The following is a 15,995-nucleotide window of genomic DNA, read 5'->3' as shown; positions in this document are numbered from 1 at the left end:
TGAAGTTCAACGATAAGCACGGGTGATCTCTTAAAAAAATTCTATAAAATGTTTTTAAAACAAACATTTTAATTGAGCATAAACTTTTTTTCACCTTGACATTAATTTAGTTTTTGAATGTTTTAATTTTTTAGCTTTATAATTTCTTAGAATTTTTTATTTTAATGCGTAAATAAATTTTTATTCAAAACTTTTGAAGATAAGGAAATATCTGACATAGCTAGAAAAAAAGATAAAACTTACATAAAATTTGTAATATTTATTAATTTTAAATAAAATCGCTTTATTTCTCTCAGTGCACACACACAACCGATGCTTGTTCATAATGGGCATAAACATTCTCGCATCCGTTGCCGTTGATTTGGTCGCCTTTGCTTTGTCTTCCAGCTGTTGTACGTTAGATATTTTGACTATGCCGCTGCGAATTGCTGTTCTACTATAGTCGATGTTGTTGTCGTCGCTTCCCGCATTGCATTTGTCGGATGTGGCAGGACCTGCTGCTATTCCTGCCGCTGCTGCCAGGTCCTGATAATGACGGCCCGGGTCTGTGGCTTAATTTAAGTTTGTATTAATAATGGAATTGAATTTTAGACTCCACTGTGGAACTTCTAGACCCACTCGATTGTGGTGCAGTTGATCAGGGCCTTCCTGTTACAGTTTCCCTTGTTTTAAATGGCAATTAATAATGTATGTGAAATTAATTAGGTGCCTTAGGCGATTGATTTTGTTTGTCAAGATAATTTGTTAAGTTTCCATAATAAATACCTCTATTATGGTGAAATTCCATCTAAATTAGTTTAAATTGCTTGGGATTTGAAGAAAACCATTTAATATTTTAAATTGCTTTAAGGCATCTTCGCATTGGGTTTTAAGTTGTATCACTCATACGAAATTGAGTCTTTGATCAAATAACTCTGTGCTACAGCAAAAATTAAAATATTTTCATAAAGATTTTGGCGTATTCAAATGGGGTGTCCAGAACATCGGCGTTTTAAGCAAATGAAACTCACAAACATAATAAACAAGTGTTACTCCTTGACTTTCAAATATTACTTTCCACGCAATTTAAAGAATTTTTAGCGGATTTTCTATAAGAAAAGTAAGACTACAGTATATTTGGTAATCGTGTTCTTTTGCCAAAAACTTTGTTAAAAAACCAATAACGTTTACTTTCCATGTTGTTAAAGATCTTTAAAAACATGAATTCGTTCTCCTGTTATGAGTATCAGAGTATCTTTTATTAATGTAAGAAAAATAAAAGTAAAATTTTGTAACAAAGTAAATTGTTTGACATTATGTGTCGTCTAAGTATTTTTTTCAAGCCAGACCTTTGCTCAACTCTTATAGCTTAGAATTCGCTTTTTTGGTTGTCGATATCCATTTTTGCATATCAAAATTAATTTTATAAATTGCAATTTTAATAACCAAAAAAACTTTACTTTAACTTTGCAAAAATAAATAATTTAACACACGAAATAAGCGTTAACAACTATAAACTATAAATAAATATATATATATACATATTATTGTTCAACAAAATATTGACTTCCAGTAAATAGTTTGTCCGCGATGTCCATAAACTATTGCCTTACAGATTGAAAACCGTCTCTATCCTCCAATTAAATCAGATTATTATATAAAAGGAAACTTTAGTAGCATTTAAGCAAGTTGCCATTATTACCCCGCAAATTCGTTTGCCAAACACATTATTAACCAAAACCAATCAATTCAATGGACTTGTGGCAACTGGGGTAACGAGGAGTTTTGGAAGGGTGGTGGGAGGACATACCAATCACAATAGCAACTGTTTTGCAAACAACAAATGGTCAACATGCAATCGGGCAAACATTTTCATGCCAAAGGCGAACGAACAACAATTACCATATAAAATTTGAAATGATTAAGCAACAACCACAGCGACAACAACAAAGGCGACCAGGAAAATTAAAACGGAATAAGGTTTTATTGTATATGTTCATGTAGATACATAATAAAATGTGCGGAACCTCTAGTGATGCTGACAGCATAATCAGCGTGTAATTTGCATAAATTTAAAATATGAATTTGCATTGCCCAACCACATCAGAGGAAAGCACGCGATGATTATATCCGCAGGTTGTGGCAAATGTCCAAGTAAAACAGTTAAACTATATTTATATATTTTTTTACTCTTCAATGCCAACCTAAACAGTTTTTTACACTATTTGATAATACTAAAAACTTTCAATTATATAGGATAGCCTTGGCGAATTGGATATTCCAAAGATAGGGAGAAATCTGGATTTCAGGACAATAAAGTTTGCAAAAGAATGGGCAATGCAGATCCAGATAGCTAATTAGAAACTATAAGGATTTACAGATAATATTCTTTGGGATAAAGGCTGTTGATATCAATTTCTTTGGGATAAAGGCTGTCAATATCAAAGTCTTTGGAATAAAAGTCTTCGGGATCGCTAAGTTTAGGCATTTGGGGCTTCTTTGTAATAGCTATTTTTAGACCACCAACTAAAGCACTTCCCGGAACTCCGCTTACAACTTTACCCGCTCCTGGTCTTGTAGGATTTTTGTTAGGTTTGTCAGAAATGGGCTAAAAAAAATATTAAAGGTGCATCTTAAAAAAGAGGTTAAATACTTACTGATATTAAAGTTTCTGGTTTAATCTGAATTTTGCTGTTTGCTGCCGGCTTATTAATCACAGGATTAATTGGTCCAACAGGCTATCATCAAATTAAATGACATAAGTTTTAAATTTGTATTAAAAATTATTTCCTTACCGGTGTTAAATTAATGCCTATACTTGGTTTATTTCCCATGGATGATCCACCAACCATTCCTGCCCCTGAAATTGTAGGGTTTACGAACACGTTTCCAGAAATAGGCTGTAATAGTATTAAAGGACATAAGCTTCAAAAACATGCTAACAACTTTATTTTCTTACTGGCATTAAAATTTCGAGATTATTTGGAATTTCGCTGGGTTCATCCGGCTTAGTAATTACGGGATTAACTGGCTATAAGCGAATTAAATGACTTAAGTTTTAAATATGTATTAAAAATTAATTTCTTTACCGCTATTAAACTGTTGACTATACTTGGTGCATTTCCCGGAGTTTCGCCTACTGCTCCTGGAATATTAGAAATAATGGACTGACTTCCAGGAATGGGCTAGGAAAATATGGAATTATTAACGTTAATTTCTTAATTAAGTAAAATTTGGCTTAGTATATCAAGCTTAAAAATGTTGAGATAAGTTGGTTCAACAGGCTATAGCAAAATTACATTTTAAAACAAGAGAGAACGCTATAGTCGAGTGCCTCGACTATTAGATACCCGTTACTCAGCTAAACAACTCAATATAAATATGCCTTCTCTTGTTTTTTTTTTTTACATAATGTGAATTATAGTGACCACAGGAAAAAAGGACAAAAAGTTCAAATTAACAATTTGAATTCGTGCTGAAAGCACCAGCGCTGCTTTAGCGCAGGCAGCTTTTGTCCTGCACCAGCAGCTGTGTTTATGTTTATGTTTTTGAGTGCAATAAATTGACTAGAAATATTAAACATACATACTTATATTGGCTAAACACATACATTCTTAAATAGTATTATGTATATTAAAGTCTAAATGTTTGCACAACACAAGTAACGGGTATAACGAATAGCTTTCTTTGAAAGGAGTTATCTTTGCCGGGCAATTGCAACTGTGTACAATGTAAATACATACAAATGTATATGCTTACATACATACACACATACGCCATTGTTTGACTCAGACCTCCAATTTGGCTAACTAGATTTGATTTGCATAGTTCTTGGGATATAGTTCGGTATTGACAAATGAAAACCATCGCAATTTCTTTTAATAGAAATCCTTATCGAGAATTAACGTTGACTCTGTTAAGCACCTTGGCCAGCTGTTTCAAAGTCATCCGTTAGATGGCGCCATAAAAGGCGGAAATGTAGGCGCTAGCTAGGCTTAAGCGTTTAATGGGTTTTGCGTGGCAAACTTTTTTTAGGCCAATCGATAGGTATTGGCAAAACAAATACATATCAATTAAAATGTTCATAATAGCATCAAAACTGTGGCCACAGCTTGTGTCTTGTGGGCTTCAGAGGGGGCGTGGCACCATTTTGAAACAAACTTGCGCTGCGTAGGAACTCCTAAAATCTACATGCCAATCTTCTAGCTTTTATAGTTTCCGAGATCTCAGCGTTCATACGGACGGACAGACGAACATGGCTAGATCGACTCGGCTAGTGATCCTGAACAAGAATATATATACTTTATAGGGTCGGAAACGCTTCCTTCTACCTGTTACATACTTTTGCACGAATACAATATACCCTTTTACTCTACGAGTAATATGTTACAAATTATTTTATTAGCCAATGAATAACAAAAGTTTTAATAATAAACTAGGACCTAATTTCCTTACAGGTGATAAATTGCTGTTAATTCTGGGTGCATTCCCTAAGGATTCTCCACCAACTTTTCCTGCTTCTGAAATTGAAGGACTTATAGACGCTGTTCCAGAAAAAGCCTTTAAAAATATTAAAGGGCATGAGCTTGAAAAAAATGTTAAAAACTGAATATTCTTACTGGTATTACAGTTCCCTGATTATTTGGAATTTCACTGGGTTCTTCCGGGCTTGCAATTAATGGATTAATTGACTCAACAGCCTTAAAGCGAATTAAATGGCATTATTTTTTAAATAAAAGTTAAAAATAAACTTTCTTACCGGTATTAAATTTTTGTCTATACCAGGTAAGTTTCCTGGAGTTAAGCCCCCAACTGTTTCTGCTCCTGATGTTGTAGGGATAACAGACTCACTTCCAGAAATAGGCTATAAAATATAAATGGACATAAGCTTGCAAGAGACACTTAAAACTTGGTTTTCTTACTGGCATTAATGTTTCTGGATTGATAAGAATTTTGCTGGGTGCTTCCGGCCAAGTAAATTTGGGATCAATTGGTTTAAAATTCTATTAGTGAATTAAATGACATAAGTTTTAAATAAAGACTAACAAAAAAAATCCTTACCGGAGTTACATTATTGTCTTTATCAGGAACATTTCCTGGTGTATCACGACCAACTGCTCCTCCTCCTGAATTTGTAGGGATAACATACTCGTTTCCAGAAAGAGGCTATGGAAATATAAATGAACATTATGTAGTAAAATATAGTAAATACTTATTTTTCTTACTGGCATTAATATTTCTGGATTGATAGGAATTTTGCTGGGTGCTTCCGGCCAAGTAAATTTGGGATCAATTGGTTTAACAATCTATAAGTGAATTAAATGTTTTAAATAAAGACTAACAAAAAATATGCTTACCGGAGTTACATTATTGTCTTTATCAGGTACATTTCCAGGTGCTTCACCCCCAACTGCTCCTGCTCCTGAATTTGTAGAGATAACATTCTCATTTCCAGAAATAGCCTATGGAAATATAAATTAACATTATGTAGTAAAATATAGTAAATACTTATTGTTCTTACTGGCATTAATGTTTCTGGATTGATAACAATCTATAAGTGAATTAAATGACATAAGTTTTGAATATAGACTAACAAAAAAGATCCTTACTGGAGTTATATTATTGTCTTTATCAGGTACATTTCCTGGTGCTTCACCCCCAACTGCTCCTGCTCCTGAATTTGTAGGGATAACATACTCATTTCCAGAAATAGCCTATGGAAATATAAATTAACATTATGTACTAAAATATAGTAAATACTTATTGTTCTTACTGGCATTAATGTTGCTGGATTGATAACAATCTATAAGTGAATTAAATGACATAAGTTTGAAATAAAGACTAACAAAAAATATCCTTACCGGAGTTACATTATTGTCTTTATCAGGTACATTTCCTGGTGTTTCACCCCCAACTGCTCCTGCTCCTGAATTTGTAGGGATAACAATCTCATTTCCAGAAATAGCCTATGGAAATATAAATTAACATTATGTAGTAAAATATAGTAAATACTTATTGTTCTTACTGGCATTAATGTTTCTGGATTGATAACAATCTATGAGTGAATTAAATGACATAAGTTTTAAATAAAGACTAACAAAAAAGATCCTTACGGGAGTTATATTATTGTCTTTATCAGGTACATTTCCTGGTGCTTCACCCCCAACTGCTCCTGCTCCTGAATTTGTAGGGATAACATACTCATTTCCAGAAATAGCCTATGGAAATATAAATTAACATTATGTACTAAAATATAGTAAATACTTATTGTTCTTACTGGCATTAATGTTGCTGGATTGATAACAATCTATAAGTGAATTAAATGACATAAGTTTGAAATAAAGACTAACAAAAAATATCCTTACCGGAGTTACATTATTGTCTTTATCAGGTACTTTTCCTGGTGTTTCACCCCCAACTGCTCCTGCTCCTGAATTTGTAGGGATAACATACTCATTTCCAGAAATAGCCTATGGAAATATAAATTAACATTATGTAGTAAAATATATAGTAAATACTTATTGTTCTTACTGGCATTAATGTTTCTGGATTGATAACAATCTATAAGTGAATTAAATGACATAAGTTTTGAATATAGACTAACAAAAAAGATCCTTACGGGAGTTATATTATTGTCTTTATCAGGTACTTTTCCTGGTGTTTCACCTCCAACTGCTCCTGCTCCTGAATTTGTAGGGATAACATACTCATTTCCAGAAATAGCCTATGGAAATATAAATTAACATTATGTAGTAAAATATAGTAAATACTTATTGTTCTTACTGGCATTAATGTTTCTGGATTGATAACAATCTATAAGTGAATTAAATGACATAAGTTTTGAATATAGACTAACAAAAAAGATCCTTACGGGAGTTATATTATTGTCTTTATCAGGTACTTTTCCTGGTGTTTCACCCCCAACTGCTCCTGCTCCTGAATTTGTAGGGATAACATTCTCATTTCCAGAAATAGCCTATGGAAATATAAATTAACATTATGTAGTAAAATATAGTAAATACTTATTGTTCTTACTGGAATTAATGTTTCTGGATTGATAACAATCTATAAGTGAATTAAATGACATAAGTTTTGAACATAGACTAACAAAAAATGTCCTTACCGGAGTTATATTTTTGTCTTTATCAGGTACTTTTCCTGGTGTTTCACCTCCAACTGCTCCAGCTCCTGAATTTGTAGGGATAACATACTCATTTCCAGAAATAGCCTATGGAAATATAAATTAACATTATGTAGTAAAATATAGTAAATACTTATTGTTCTTACTGGCATTAATGTTGCTGGATTGATAACAATCTATGAGTGAATTAAATGACATAAGTTTTAAATAAAGACTAACAAAAAAGATCCTTACGGGAGTTATATTATTGTCTTTATCAGGTACATTTCCTGGTGCTTCACCTCCAACTGCTCCTGCTCCTGAATTTGTTGGGATAACATACTCATTTCCAGAAATAGCCTTTGGAAATATAAATTAACATTATGTAGTAAAATATAGTAAATACTTATTGTTCTTACTGGCATTAATGTTGCTGGATTGATAACAATCTATAAGTGAATTAAATGACATAAGTTTTAAATAAAGACTAACAAAAAATATCCTTACCGGAGTTAGATTATTGTCTTTATCAGGTACATTTCCTGGTGCTTCGCCCCCAACTGCTCCTGCTCCTGAATTTGTAGGGATAACATACTCATTTCCAGAAATAGCCTATGGAAATATAAATTAACATTATGTAGTAAAATATAGTAAATACTTAATTTTCTTACTGGCATTAATGTTTCTGGATTGATAAAAATCTATAAGTGAAATAAATGACATAAGTTTTGAATATAGACTAACAAAAAAGATCCTTACGGGAGTTATATTATTGTCTTTATCAGGTACATTTCCTGGTGCTTCACCTCCAACTGCTCCTGCTCCTGAATTTGTAGGGATAACATTCTCATTTCCAGAAATAGCCTATGGAAATATAAATTAACATTATGTAGTAAAATATATAGTAAATACTTATTGTTCTTACTGGCATTAATGTTTCTGGATTGATAACAATCTATAAGTGAATTAAATGACATAAGTTTTGAATATAGACTAACAAAAAAGATCCTTACCGGAGTTATATTATTGTCTTTATCAGGTACATTTCCTGGTGCTTCACCTCCAACTGCTCCTGCTCCTGAATTTGTAGGGATAACATTCTCATTTCCAGAAATAGCCTATGGAAATATAAATTAACATTATGTAGTAAAATATATAGTAAATACTTATTGTTCTTACTGGCATTAATGTTTCTGGATTGATAACAATCTATAAGTGAATTAAATGACATAAATTTTGAATATAGACTAACAAAAAAGATCCTTACCGGAGTTATATTATTGTCTTTATCAGGTACATTTCCTGGTGCTTCGCCCCCAACTGCTCCTGCTCCTGAATTTGTAGGGATAACATACTCATTTCCAGAAATAGCCTATGGAAATATAAATTAACATTATTTAGTAAAATATATAGTAAATACTTATTGTTCTTACTGGCATTAATGTTTCTGGATTGATAACAATCTATAAGTGAATTAAATGACATAAGTTTTAAATAAAGACTAACAAAAAAGATCCTTACCGGAGTTACATTATTGTCTTTATCAGGTACATTTCCTGGTGCTTCGCCCCCAACTGCTCCTGCTCCTGAATTTGTAGGGATAACATACTCATTTCCAGAAATAGCCTATGGAAATATAAATTATTATTATGTAGTAAAATATAGTAAATACTTAATTTTCTTACTGGCATTAATGTTTCTGGATTGATAACAATCTATAAGTAAATTAAATGACATAAGTTTTGAACATAGACTAACAAAAAATGTCCTTACCGGAGTTACATTATTGTCTTTATCAGGTACATTTCCTGGTGCTTCGCCCCCAACTGCTCCTGCTCCTGAATTTGTAGGGATAACATTCTCATTTCCAGAAATAGCCTATGGAAATATAAATTAACATTATGTACTAAAATATAGTAAAAACTTATTGTTCTTACTGGCATTAATGTTTCTGGATTGATAACAATCTATAAGTGAATTAAATGACATAAGTTTTAAATAAAGACTAACAAAAAAGATCCTTACCGGAGTTAGATTATTGTCTTTATCAGGTACATTTCCTGGTGCTTCACCCCCAACTGCTCCTGCTCCTGAATTTGTAGGGATAACATTCTCATTTCCAGAAATAGCCTATGGAAATATAAATAAACATTATGTAGTAAAATATAGTAAATACTTATTGTTCTTACTGGCATTAATGTTTCTGGATTGATAAAAATCTATAAGTGAAATAAATGACATAAGTTTTGAATATAGACTAACAAAAAATATCCTTACCGGAGTTACATTATTGTCTTTATCAGGTACATTTCCTGGTGTTTCACCCCCAACTGCTCCTGCTCCTGAATTTGTAGGGATAACATACTCATTTCCAGAAATAGCCTATGGAAATATAAATTAACATTATGTAGTAAAATATAGTAAATACTTATTGTTCTTACTGGCATTAATGTTGCTGGATTGATAACAATCTATGAGTGAATTAAATGACATAAGTTTTAAATAAAGACTAACAAAAAATATCCTTACCGGAGTTAGATTATTGTCTTTATCAGGTACATTTCCAGGTGCTTCACCCCCAACTGCTCCTGCTCCTGAATTTGTAGGGATAACATTCTCATTTCCAGAAATAGCCTATGGAAATATAAATTAACATTATGTAGTAAACAAGAAAGGAAAGCTAACTTCGGGCGGAGCCGAAGTTGATATACCCTTGCAGAATACTCTGTAAATTATATTCTCCAAAATTATTCTTATGATGCATTCTAAATACTCATATAAAATCCCAACTTCCTAACTTTAAAAACACCAAAGTTATGGCATTTCCAATCGTTCAGTTATATGGCAGCTATAAAATATAGTCGGCCGATCCTTATGAAGTTTGGTAGGTCGGATTGATTGGCCAAAAATAAAACCCATAGAAAATCCCAACTTCCTAACTTTACAAACACCAAAGTTATGTCATTTCCGATCAATCAGTTATATGGCAGCTATAGGATATAGTCGGCCGATCCTTATAAAATTTGGTACGTCAAATTGATTGGCCAAATGTAAAACCCATAGAAAATCCCAACTTTCTAACTTTACAAACACCAAAGTTGCGGCATTTCCGATCGTTCAGTTATATGGCAGCTATAGGATATAGTCGGCCGATCCTTATAAAATTTGGTACGTAAAATTTATTGGCCAAATGTAAAACCCATAGAAAATCCCAACTTCCTAACTTTAAAAACACCAAAGTTATGGCATTTCCGATCGTTCAGTTATATGGCAGCTATAGGATATAGTCGGCCGATCCCGGCCGTTCCGACTTATATACTGCGTGCAAAGGAAAGAAGGGTGTGTGCAAAGTTTCAATTCGATATCTTTAAAACTGAGAGACTAGTTCGCGTAGAAACAGACAGACGGACAGACAGACGGACAGACGGACAGACGGACAGACGGACATGGCTATATCAACTCAGGAGGTGATCCTGATCAAGAATATATATACTTTATATGGTCGGAGATGTCTCCTTCACTGCGTTGCACACTTTTGACCAAAATTATAATACCCTCTGCAAGGGTATAATAAAATATATAGTAAATACTTATTGTTCTTACTGGCATTAATGTTTCTGGATTGATAACAATCTATAAGTGAATTAAATGACATAAGATTTAAATAAAGACTAACAAAAAATATCCTTACCGGAGTTACATTATTGTCTTTATCAGGTACATTTCCTGGTGTTTCACCTCCAACTGCTCCTGCTCCTGAATTTGTAGGGATAACATTCTCATTTCCAGAAATAGCCTATGGAAATATAAATTAACATTATGTAGTAAAATATATAGTAAATACTTATTGTTCTTACTGGCATTAATGTTTCTGGATTGATAACAATCTATAAGTGAATTAAATGACATAAGTTTTGAATATAGATTAACAAAAAAGATCCTTACCGGAGTTACATTATTGTCTTTATCAGGTACATTTCCTGGTGCTTCACCCCCAACTGCTCCTGCTCCTGAATTTGTAGGGATAACATTCTCATTTCCAGAAATAGCCTTTGGAAATATAAATTAACATTATGTAGTAAAATATAGTAAATACTTAATTTTCTTACTGGCATTAATGTTTCTGGATTGATTAAAATTTGGCTGGGTGCTTCCGGCCTAGTACTTACTGGATTAATTGGCACAAAAGGCTTTAAGTAAATTAAATGACATTAGTTTTAAATATATGTTTAAATTTATCTTTGTTACCGGTGTTAAATGGTTGTCTTTACCAGGTTCATTTCCCGGAGTTTCTCCCACTGGCAATAATGTTTCTGGATTAATTGGAATTTTACTGGGTGTTTCCGGCTTAGGAATTATATAACTAACTGGTCCAACAGGCTATAACAGAAAGAAGGGCATAAGTTGAAAATATATGCGTAAAATTAATTTCCTTACCGGTGTTAAATTGTTGTCTATACTTGGTTCAGTTTCGCCCCCAACAATTCCTGCTCCTGAATTTGGAGGATTTATGGATGGATTTCCAGAAATAGGCTATAGCAATATGTACATAAGCTTTAAAGAGATGTTAAAAACCTAATTTTCTTACTGGTATTAAAGTGTCTGGATTAATTTGATTTCTGGGTGGTACCGGCTTTATAATGATGGGATTAATTGGTCCAATATTCTATAACAGAATTAAAATTCATAGTTTTTAAAAAATATAAAACTAAATTTATGGATTTCTAGAAATAGGCTATAGCAATAAGTCCATAAGCTTGAAAGAGATGTTAAAACCTAATTTTCTTACCGTTATTAAAGTGTCTGGATTAATTTGATTTCGGGGTGGTACCGGCTTTATAATGATGGGATTAAATGGTCCAATATTCTATAACAGAATTAAAATGCATAGTTTTTGAAAAATATAAAACTAAATTTATGGATTTCCAGAAAACTATTGCAATAGGTATATAAGCTTTAAAGAGATGTTAAAAACCTAATTTTCTTACTGGTATTAAAGTGTCTGGATTAATTTGATTTCCTGGTGGTACCGGCTTTATAATGATGGGATTAAATGGTCCAATATTCTATAACAGAATTAAAATGCATAGTTTTTGAAAAATATAAAACTAAATTTATGGATTTCCAGAAAACTATTGCAATAGGTATATAAGCTTTAAAGAGATGTTAAAAACCTAATTTTCTTACTGGTATTAAAGTGTCTGGATTAATTTGATTTCTGGGTGGTACCGGCTTTATAATGATGGGATTAGTTGGTCCATTGATCTATAACAGAATTAAAATTCATAGTTTTTAGAAAATATAAAACTAAATTTATGGATTTCTAGAAATAGGATATAGCAATAAGTCCATAAGCTTGAAAGAGATGTTAAAAACCTTATTTTCTTACTGGTATTAAAGTGTCTGGATTAATTTGATTTCTGGGTGGTACCGGCTTTATAATGATGGGATTAGTTGGTCCATTAATCTATAACAGAATTAAAATTCATAATTTTTAAAAAATATAAAACTAAATTTATGGATTTCCAGAAATAGGCTAAAGCAATAAGTTCATAAGCTTTAAAGAGATTTTAAAAACCTTATTTTCTTACTGGTATTAAACTGTCTGGATTAATTTGATTTTTTGGTGGTACCGGCTTTATAATGATATGATTAGTTGGTCCATTAATCTATAACAGAATTAAAATTCATAGTTTTTAAAAAATATAAAACTAAATTTCCTTACCGTTGGTGAAATTTTGTCAATGCTCGAAATGGCGTTCCCCAGAATTGTACCATTTTCTCGGTCGATGTCAGGAAATGATACATTCGGATTGTCACCGCTCGACCCCTGTGAATGAATTTGAAAAAAGGGTGAATAAAATAATATACCTTAACTACTGATAAAATATTTATGGATTAATACCTCTGTTGGGGTTTCACCAATAGAAATAATGAGGCAACTACCATTGATGGCAACGTATGGAGGCAGGCATAGAAATTTCGGCATATACCGAGCATCCGCAAGTTGCCACAGAAGACTGGCAGCTACAATACACCCAATCCACATCCTGGTTGATTGAAATTTGACCAAAATCTTATAGAATTATTGATTTTGAGACTCTTATAATCGGAAAGTACGCCCTTTAGCTTTTTCACGGATTCAACAAATCATTTTTATAAAGCGAGAAAACTCAATTGGATTTGCTGTATCCCTTCTACTTAGGTTAACAATATACATACAGTTTTAAGAAACAAGAAATTTTCATGAAGTAAAACCAAATTTAAGTTTGATATTTATTAAAAATTATGTTTTTATTTAATCTGAAGACATCATTATAGCTTATAAGTTTATTAAAGTGCGGTTTTTTTTTAGTTTTAAAAATCTCTTAAAAGGTATTTTTTTATCGAGTATGAAAAATGCGATTATTCTGCAGAACCTTAACTAATAAGATTTCCTTTCTTTTTTTTACACCTATTTTGGAAATAAGAGTTATAAAAACGCTCAGTTATAAGCATAAGTTAAAATATTTTAGTGTGCATCAGGAAGCTAGTTATTTGCAATGAATAAATAAGATTTCGAATAAAAGCTTGGAAATGGGCGAATAAATGCAAAGTGACGAAAGAGGGGTGAACACAGGGAAATTGGCACCCATCAGACGTGTCAAAGTGACAATTCTTTATTTACATATCGCCCCTTCTCGCTCCCAGTGATGAATGACAAAAACAACAATGCTGGCTCTCATGACTCTGGTCACATTTGCGTGCGAGAGCGACGTGAGGTGCATGCAAAAATTCCGAGGGGTGTGATGAAAAAGTGTGGCCATGACACAGGTAAAAATGCTTTGACATTTGTCAACGACAGCAGCTTTACACAGGAAACAATAGTTTCTTTTTATGGTAATGATTTTTATTTCGATTTTTAAAAAATGTATAAAGATATTTAAGTTTATTGATGTGAGTAATAAAATCAAAAATACTTTAAAATAATTTAAAATGGGAGGAAATTATGTTATATATGTATATATTGTATTATATTATATAGAAACAAATTTGTTTTGCCTTGCAGATAACAGAAAAAAAAGAGCATACCCATTGGTTTCATATCATTATATTTAACATATATATAATTTGTTGGGCCTTGCACATAATAGAAAAAAATAAAGCGTACACATTTGTTTCATATCTTAATATTTAACAGATATGTATATTAGTAATGTTTAGTAAAATTATATAAAGTTAACGGTGGGAAAATAGGAAACGAAGCCCATTTCCTTATATGCAATTTGGATTGGTTAACAATAATTTTCAAGAGAGATTACTTTTTTTTTCTGTGTACCTTTTGTTGATATGAAGCCATCAAGTTGTGCACTATGTTTATTTATCAACAGATTAGCAGGCAGTTTCGGTGGCACTCGCTGTCTCCCTCTCGCCTTAGTTCCCTCTCGTTTTCGCTGCTGGGTGTAATGGCACATGAAATCGCAATAAATATGACACAGAGCGTAGCAACTTTTGCGGCATGTAGTTAAGTATAACTTACGCCCAGAGCGCTCATAATTCAAAAATTCTTCTGCGAATGGGAGGGGGGGTGATTGAGGGGCGGGCATGGTGGGGTTAAGGGGGTGGACAAGGGGGCGTTGGGCCTTGTGGGATTCTGCAAGTAACAGTCACGCTTTTGAGTGTGGGCGTGTGGCGACAGTGGGGCTTTCCCTGGGGTCTGTTTTGTCCTTTTTCCATCGCCATCTGCCTCGAACTGTGAAATATGTTGCATACTTTTGTGGGCACTCTATCTCTCTCCATCTTTATAGCCCCCACCCGGTCGCTCCTTTGACTTTTGCGGTTTATTGTAGGCGTGGCGCGTGCCAAACTTAACATACACAATCATTTTTGTGCCACACCATTTTCGCTTTCCACTCACGTCCCACAAAATGGGGTGGTGTGGGCGGTAGTGCGAGTTCCTGTTGGCAAGGTCCTTCGGGTCTGGCGCGTATAAGTTCATAATTCATTCTTTCATTATTATTTTCATTTTCACATTTTCGGTTTCCTCTCTTTTTCCTTTTTGAACTTCTCTACCCAGTCCTTCGGACTTACAGTGTCGCTGACAAATTGTTTTAAATTGCATTTTCATAATAGTTTTCCTTTTTTGATCGCCTAAGAATCAAGTTGAAGTTATAAGTGTAAATGGCTTTACTCAGCGTAATATTAGCTATAAATAAATCATTAAGCTGAAAGAAGTCTCATAATAGTTGTTCTTTAAAATTCTGAAGATTCGATTTACAGTCTTACATAATAAATTTTTAAAATTGCCGTGGTAATTGGCATTTTAAACGGTACAAAAATTTTTAATTTATCCTTTTGTGTTGTTTTCCTGTTTTAGTCTTCTTGTCTACGGATAATTCTTTACTTTGGTCCAAGCCCCGTGATTCTATTTACTCGTGCCCAATGAGCCCTGCAGCCCAGCAATTCCCTGCTTCCAAATCCCACCCGATCCCTATTCCGATTTCGATTCCGATTCAGATCCAGATCCAACAAGTCACAGTCCCCAAACCATCGATGACATTTCGCGTTCGACAGCCACAGGCAAAGTGGGTGGTTCAGTGGGTGGTTCAGTAGGTGGTTCAGTGGGTGGTTCAGTGGGTTGTTCAGTAGGTGGTTCAGTGGGTGATTCAGTGGTCTCTGCAGCAGGCGGTAGGGGTAGCAACAACCACAGACGCGTCTTTTGTTTGCTTTGACAGAGGGTGCCCCACCCTCGTCCCTCGATGTTTTGTATGTGTGTGTTTTAGTCTGGATGGCTTGGCTGTTTTGGCATTGGCGGCTACAGATTTGCTCGCTGGAGCACTAAACTTTTATTTCTTAAATCTGTGAATCGTTTGTGCTCCTCGCTCAAAGTCAATATGCGGGTACAAATGTACGAAAT

General features: G+C 33.4%; 2 protein-coding genes across 51 annotated transcripts; both read right to left on the bottom strand.

The window, feature by feature from the left end:
• Positions 1–2,148: 2,148 nt before the first annotated feature.
• On the bottom strand, positions 2,149–13,184 carry LOC108038643. 50 transcript variants are annotated; one of them, XM_044461903.1, is made up of 61 exons: positions 13,005–13,184; positions 12,825–12,929; positions 12,691–12,768; positions 12,489–12,566; positions 12,287–12,364; positions 12,088–12,165; positions 11,889–11,966; positions 11,688–11,765; positions 11,537–11,632; positions 11,348–11,479; positions 11,209–11,289; positions 11,045–11,149; positions 10,957–10,986; positions 10,791–10,895; positions 10,703–10,732; positions 9,629–9,733; positions 9,541–9,570; positions 9,377–9,481; positions 9,289–9,318; positions 9,125–9,229; positions 9,037–9,066; positions 8,873–8,977; positions 8,785–8,814; positions 8,621–8,725; positions 8,533–8,562; positions 8,367–8,471; positions 8,279–8,308; positions 8,113–8,217; positions 8,025–8,054; positions 7,859–7,963; positions 7,771–7,800; positions 7,607–7,711; positions 7,519–7,548; positions 7,355–7,459; positions 7,267–7,296; positions 7,103–7,207; positions 7,015–7,044; positions 6,851–6,955; positions 6,763–6,792; positions 6,599–6,703; positions 6,511–6,540; positions 6,345–6,449; positions 6,257–6,286; positions 6,093–6,197; positions 6,005–6,034; positions 5,841–5,945; positions 5,753–5,782; positions 5,589–5,693; positions 5,501–5,530; positions 5,337–5,441; positions 5,205–5,285; positions 5,041–5,145; positions 4,902–4,982; positions 4,739–4,843; positions 4,599–4,679; positions 4,435–4,539; positions 3,069–3,164; positions 2,939–3,010; positions 2,775–2,879; positions 2,637–2,717; positions 2,149–2,587 (listed from the first exon to the last, which is right to left on the bottom strand). In XM_044461903.1, the coding sequence occupies exons 1-61, from the start codon at positions 13,146–13,148 to the stop codon at positions 2,354–2,356; spliced, it is 4,842 nt and encodes a 1,613-aa protein (XP_044317838.1). In that variant the 5' UTR covers positions 13,149–13,184; the 3' UTR covers positions 2,149–2,353. The 50 variants fall into 50 exon arrangements, with proteins under 50 accessions (XP_044317838.1, XP_044317839.1, XP_044317860.1 ...); XM_044461904.1 differs by having other exon boundaries at positions 5,346–5,441; XM_044461925.1 differs by having other exon boundaries at positions 11,269–11,289.
• Positions 13,185–14,436: 1,252 nt separating this feature from the next.
• Positions 14,437–15,267, bottom strand: LOC123038138. Its single transcript, XM_044461864.1, is given in 3 exon segments — positions 14,437–14,763; positions 14,765–14,808; positions 14,810–15,267. Coding segments are annotated over 3 exon segments (315 nt in total). The 5' UTR covers positions 14,954–15,267; the 3' UTR covers positions 14,437–14,636.
• Between the last annotated feature and the right edge of the window lie 728 nt (positions 15,268–15,995).

The sequence above is a fragment of the Drosophila rhopaloa genome, unplaced genomic scaffold, assembly GCF_018152115.1.
Source record: "Drosophila rhopaloa isolate 14029-0021.01 unplaced genomic scaffold, ASM1815211v1 contig_115, whole genome shotgun sequence".
In the NCBI taxonomy this organism is placed as follows: domain Eukaryota; kingdom Metazoa; phylum Arthropoda; class Insecta; order Diptera; family Drosophilidae; genus Drosophila; species Drosophila rhopaloa.
Note: the sequence above shows the minus strand (reverse complement) of the source record. Positions and strands in the feature narration are given on the sequence as shown.

What these genes read in the sequence shown, in the direction of transcription:
- LOC108038643 (XM_044461903.1), bottom strand. Translation starts at nt 13,148, where the DNA reads ATGTGGATTGGGTGTATTGTAGCTGCCAGTCTTCTGTGGCAACTTGCG. An exon ending in ATCCAGAAACATTAATGCCA is followed by an intron (nt 11,150 to 11,208) that starts GTAAGAAAATTA and finishes ATATTTCCAAAG; the next exon opens with GCTATTTCTGGAAATGAGAA. An exon ending in ATCCAGAAACATTAATGCCA is followed by an intron (nt 7,964 to 8,024) that starts GTAAGAACAATA and finishes ATATTTCCATAG; the next exon opens with GCTATTTCTGGAAATGAGAA.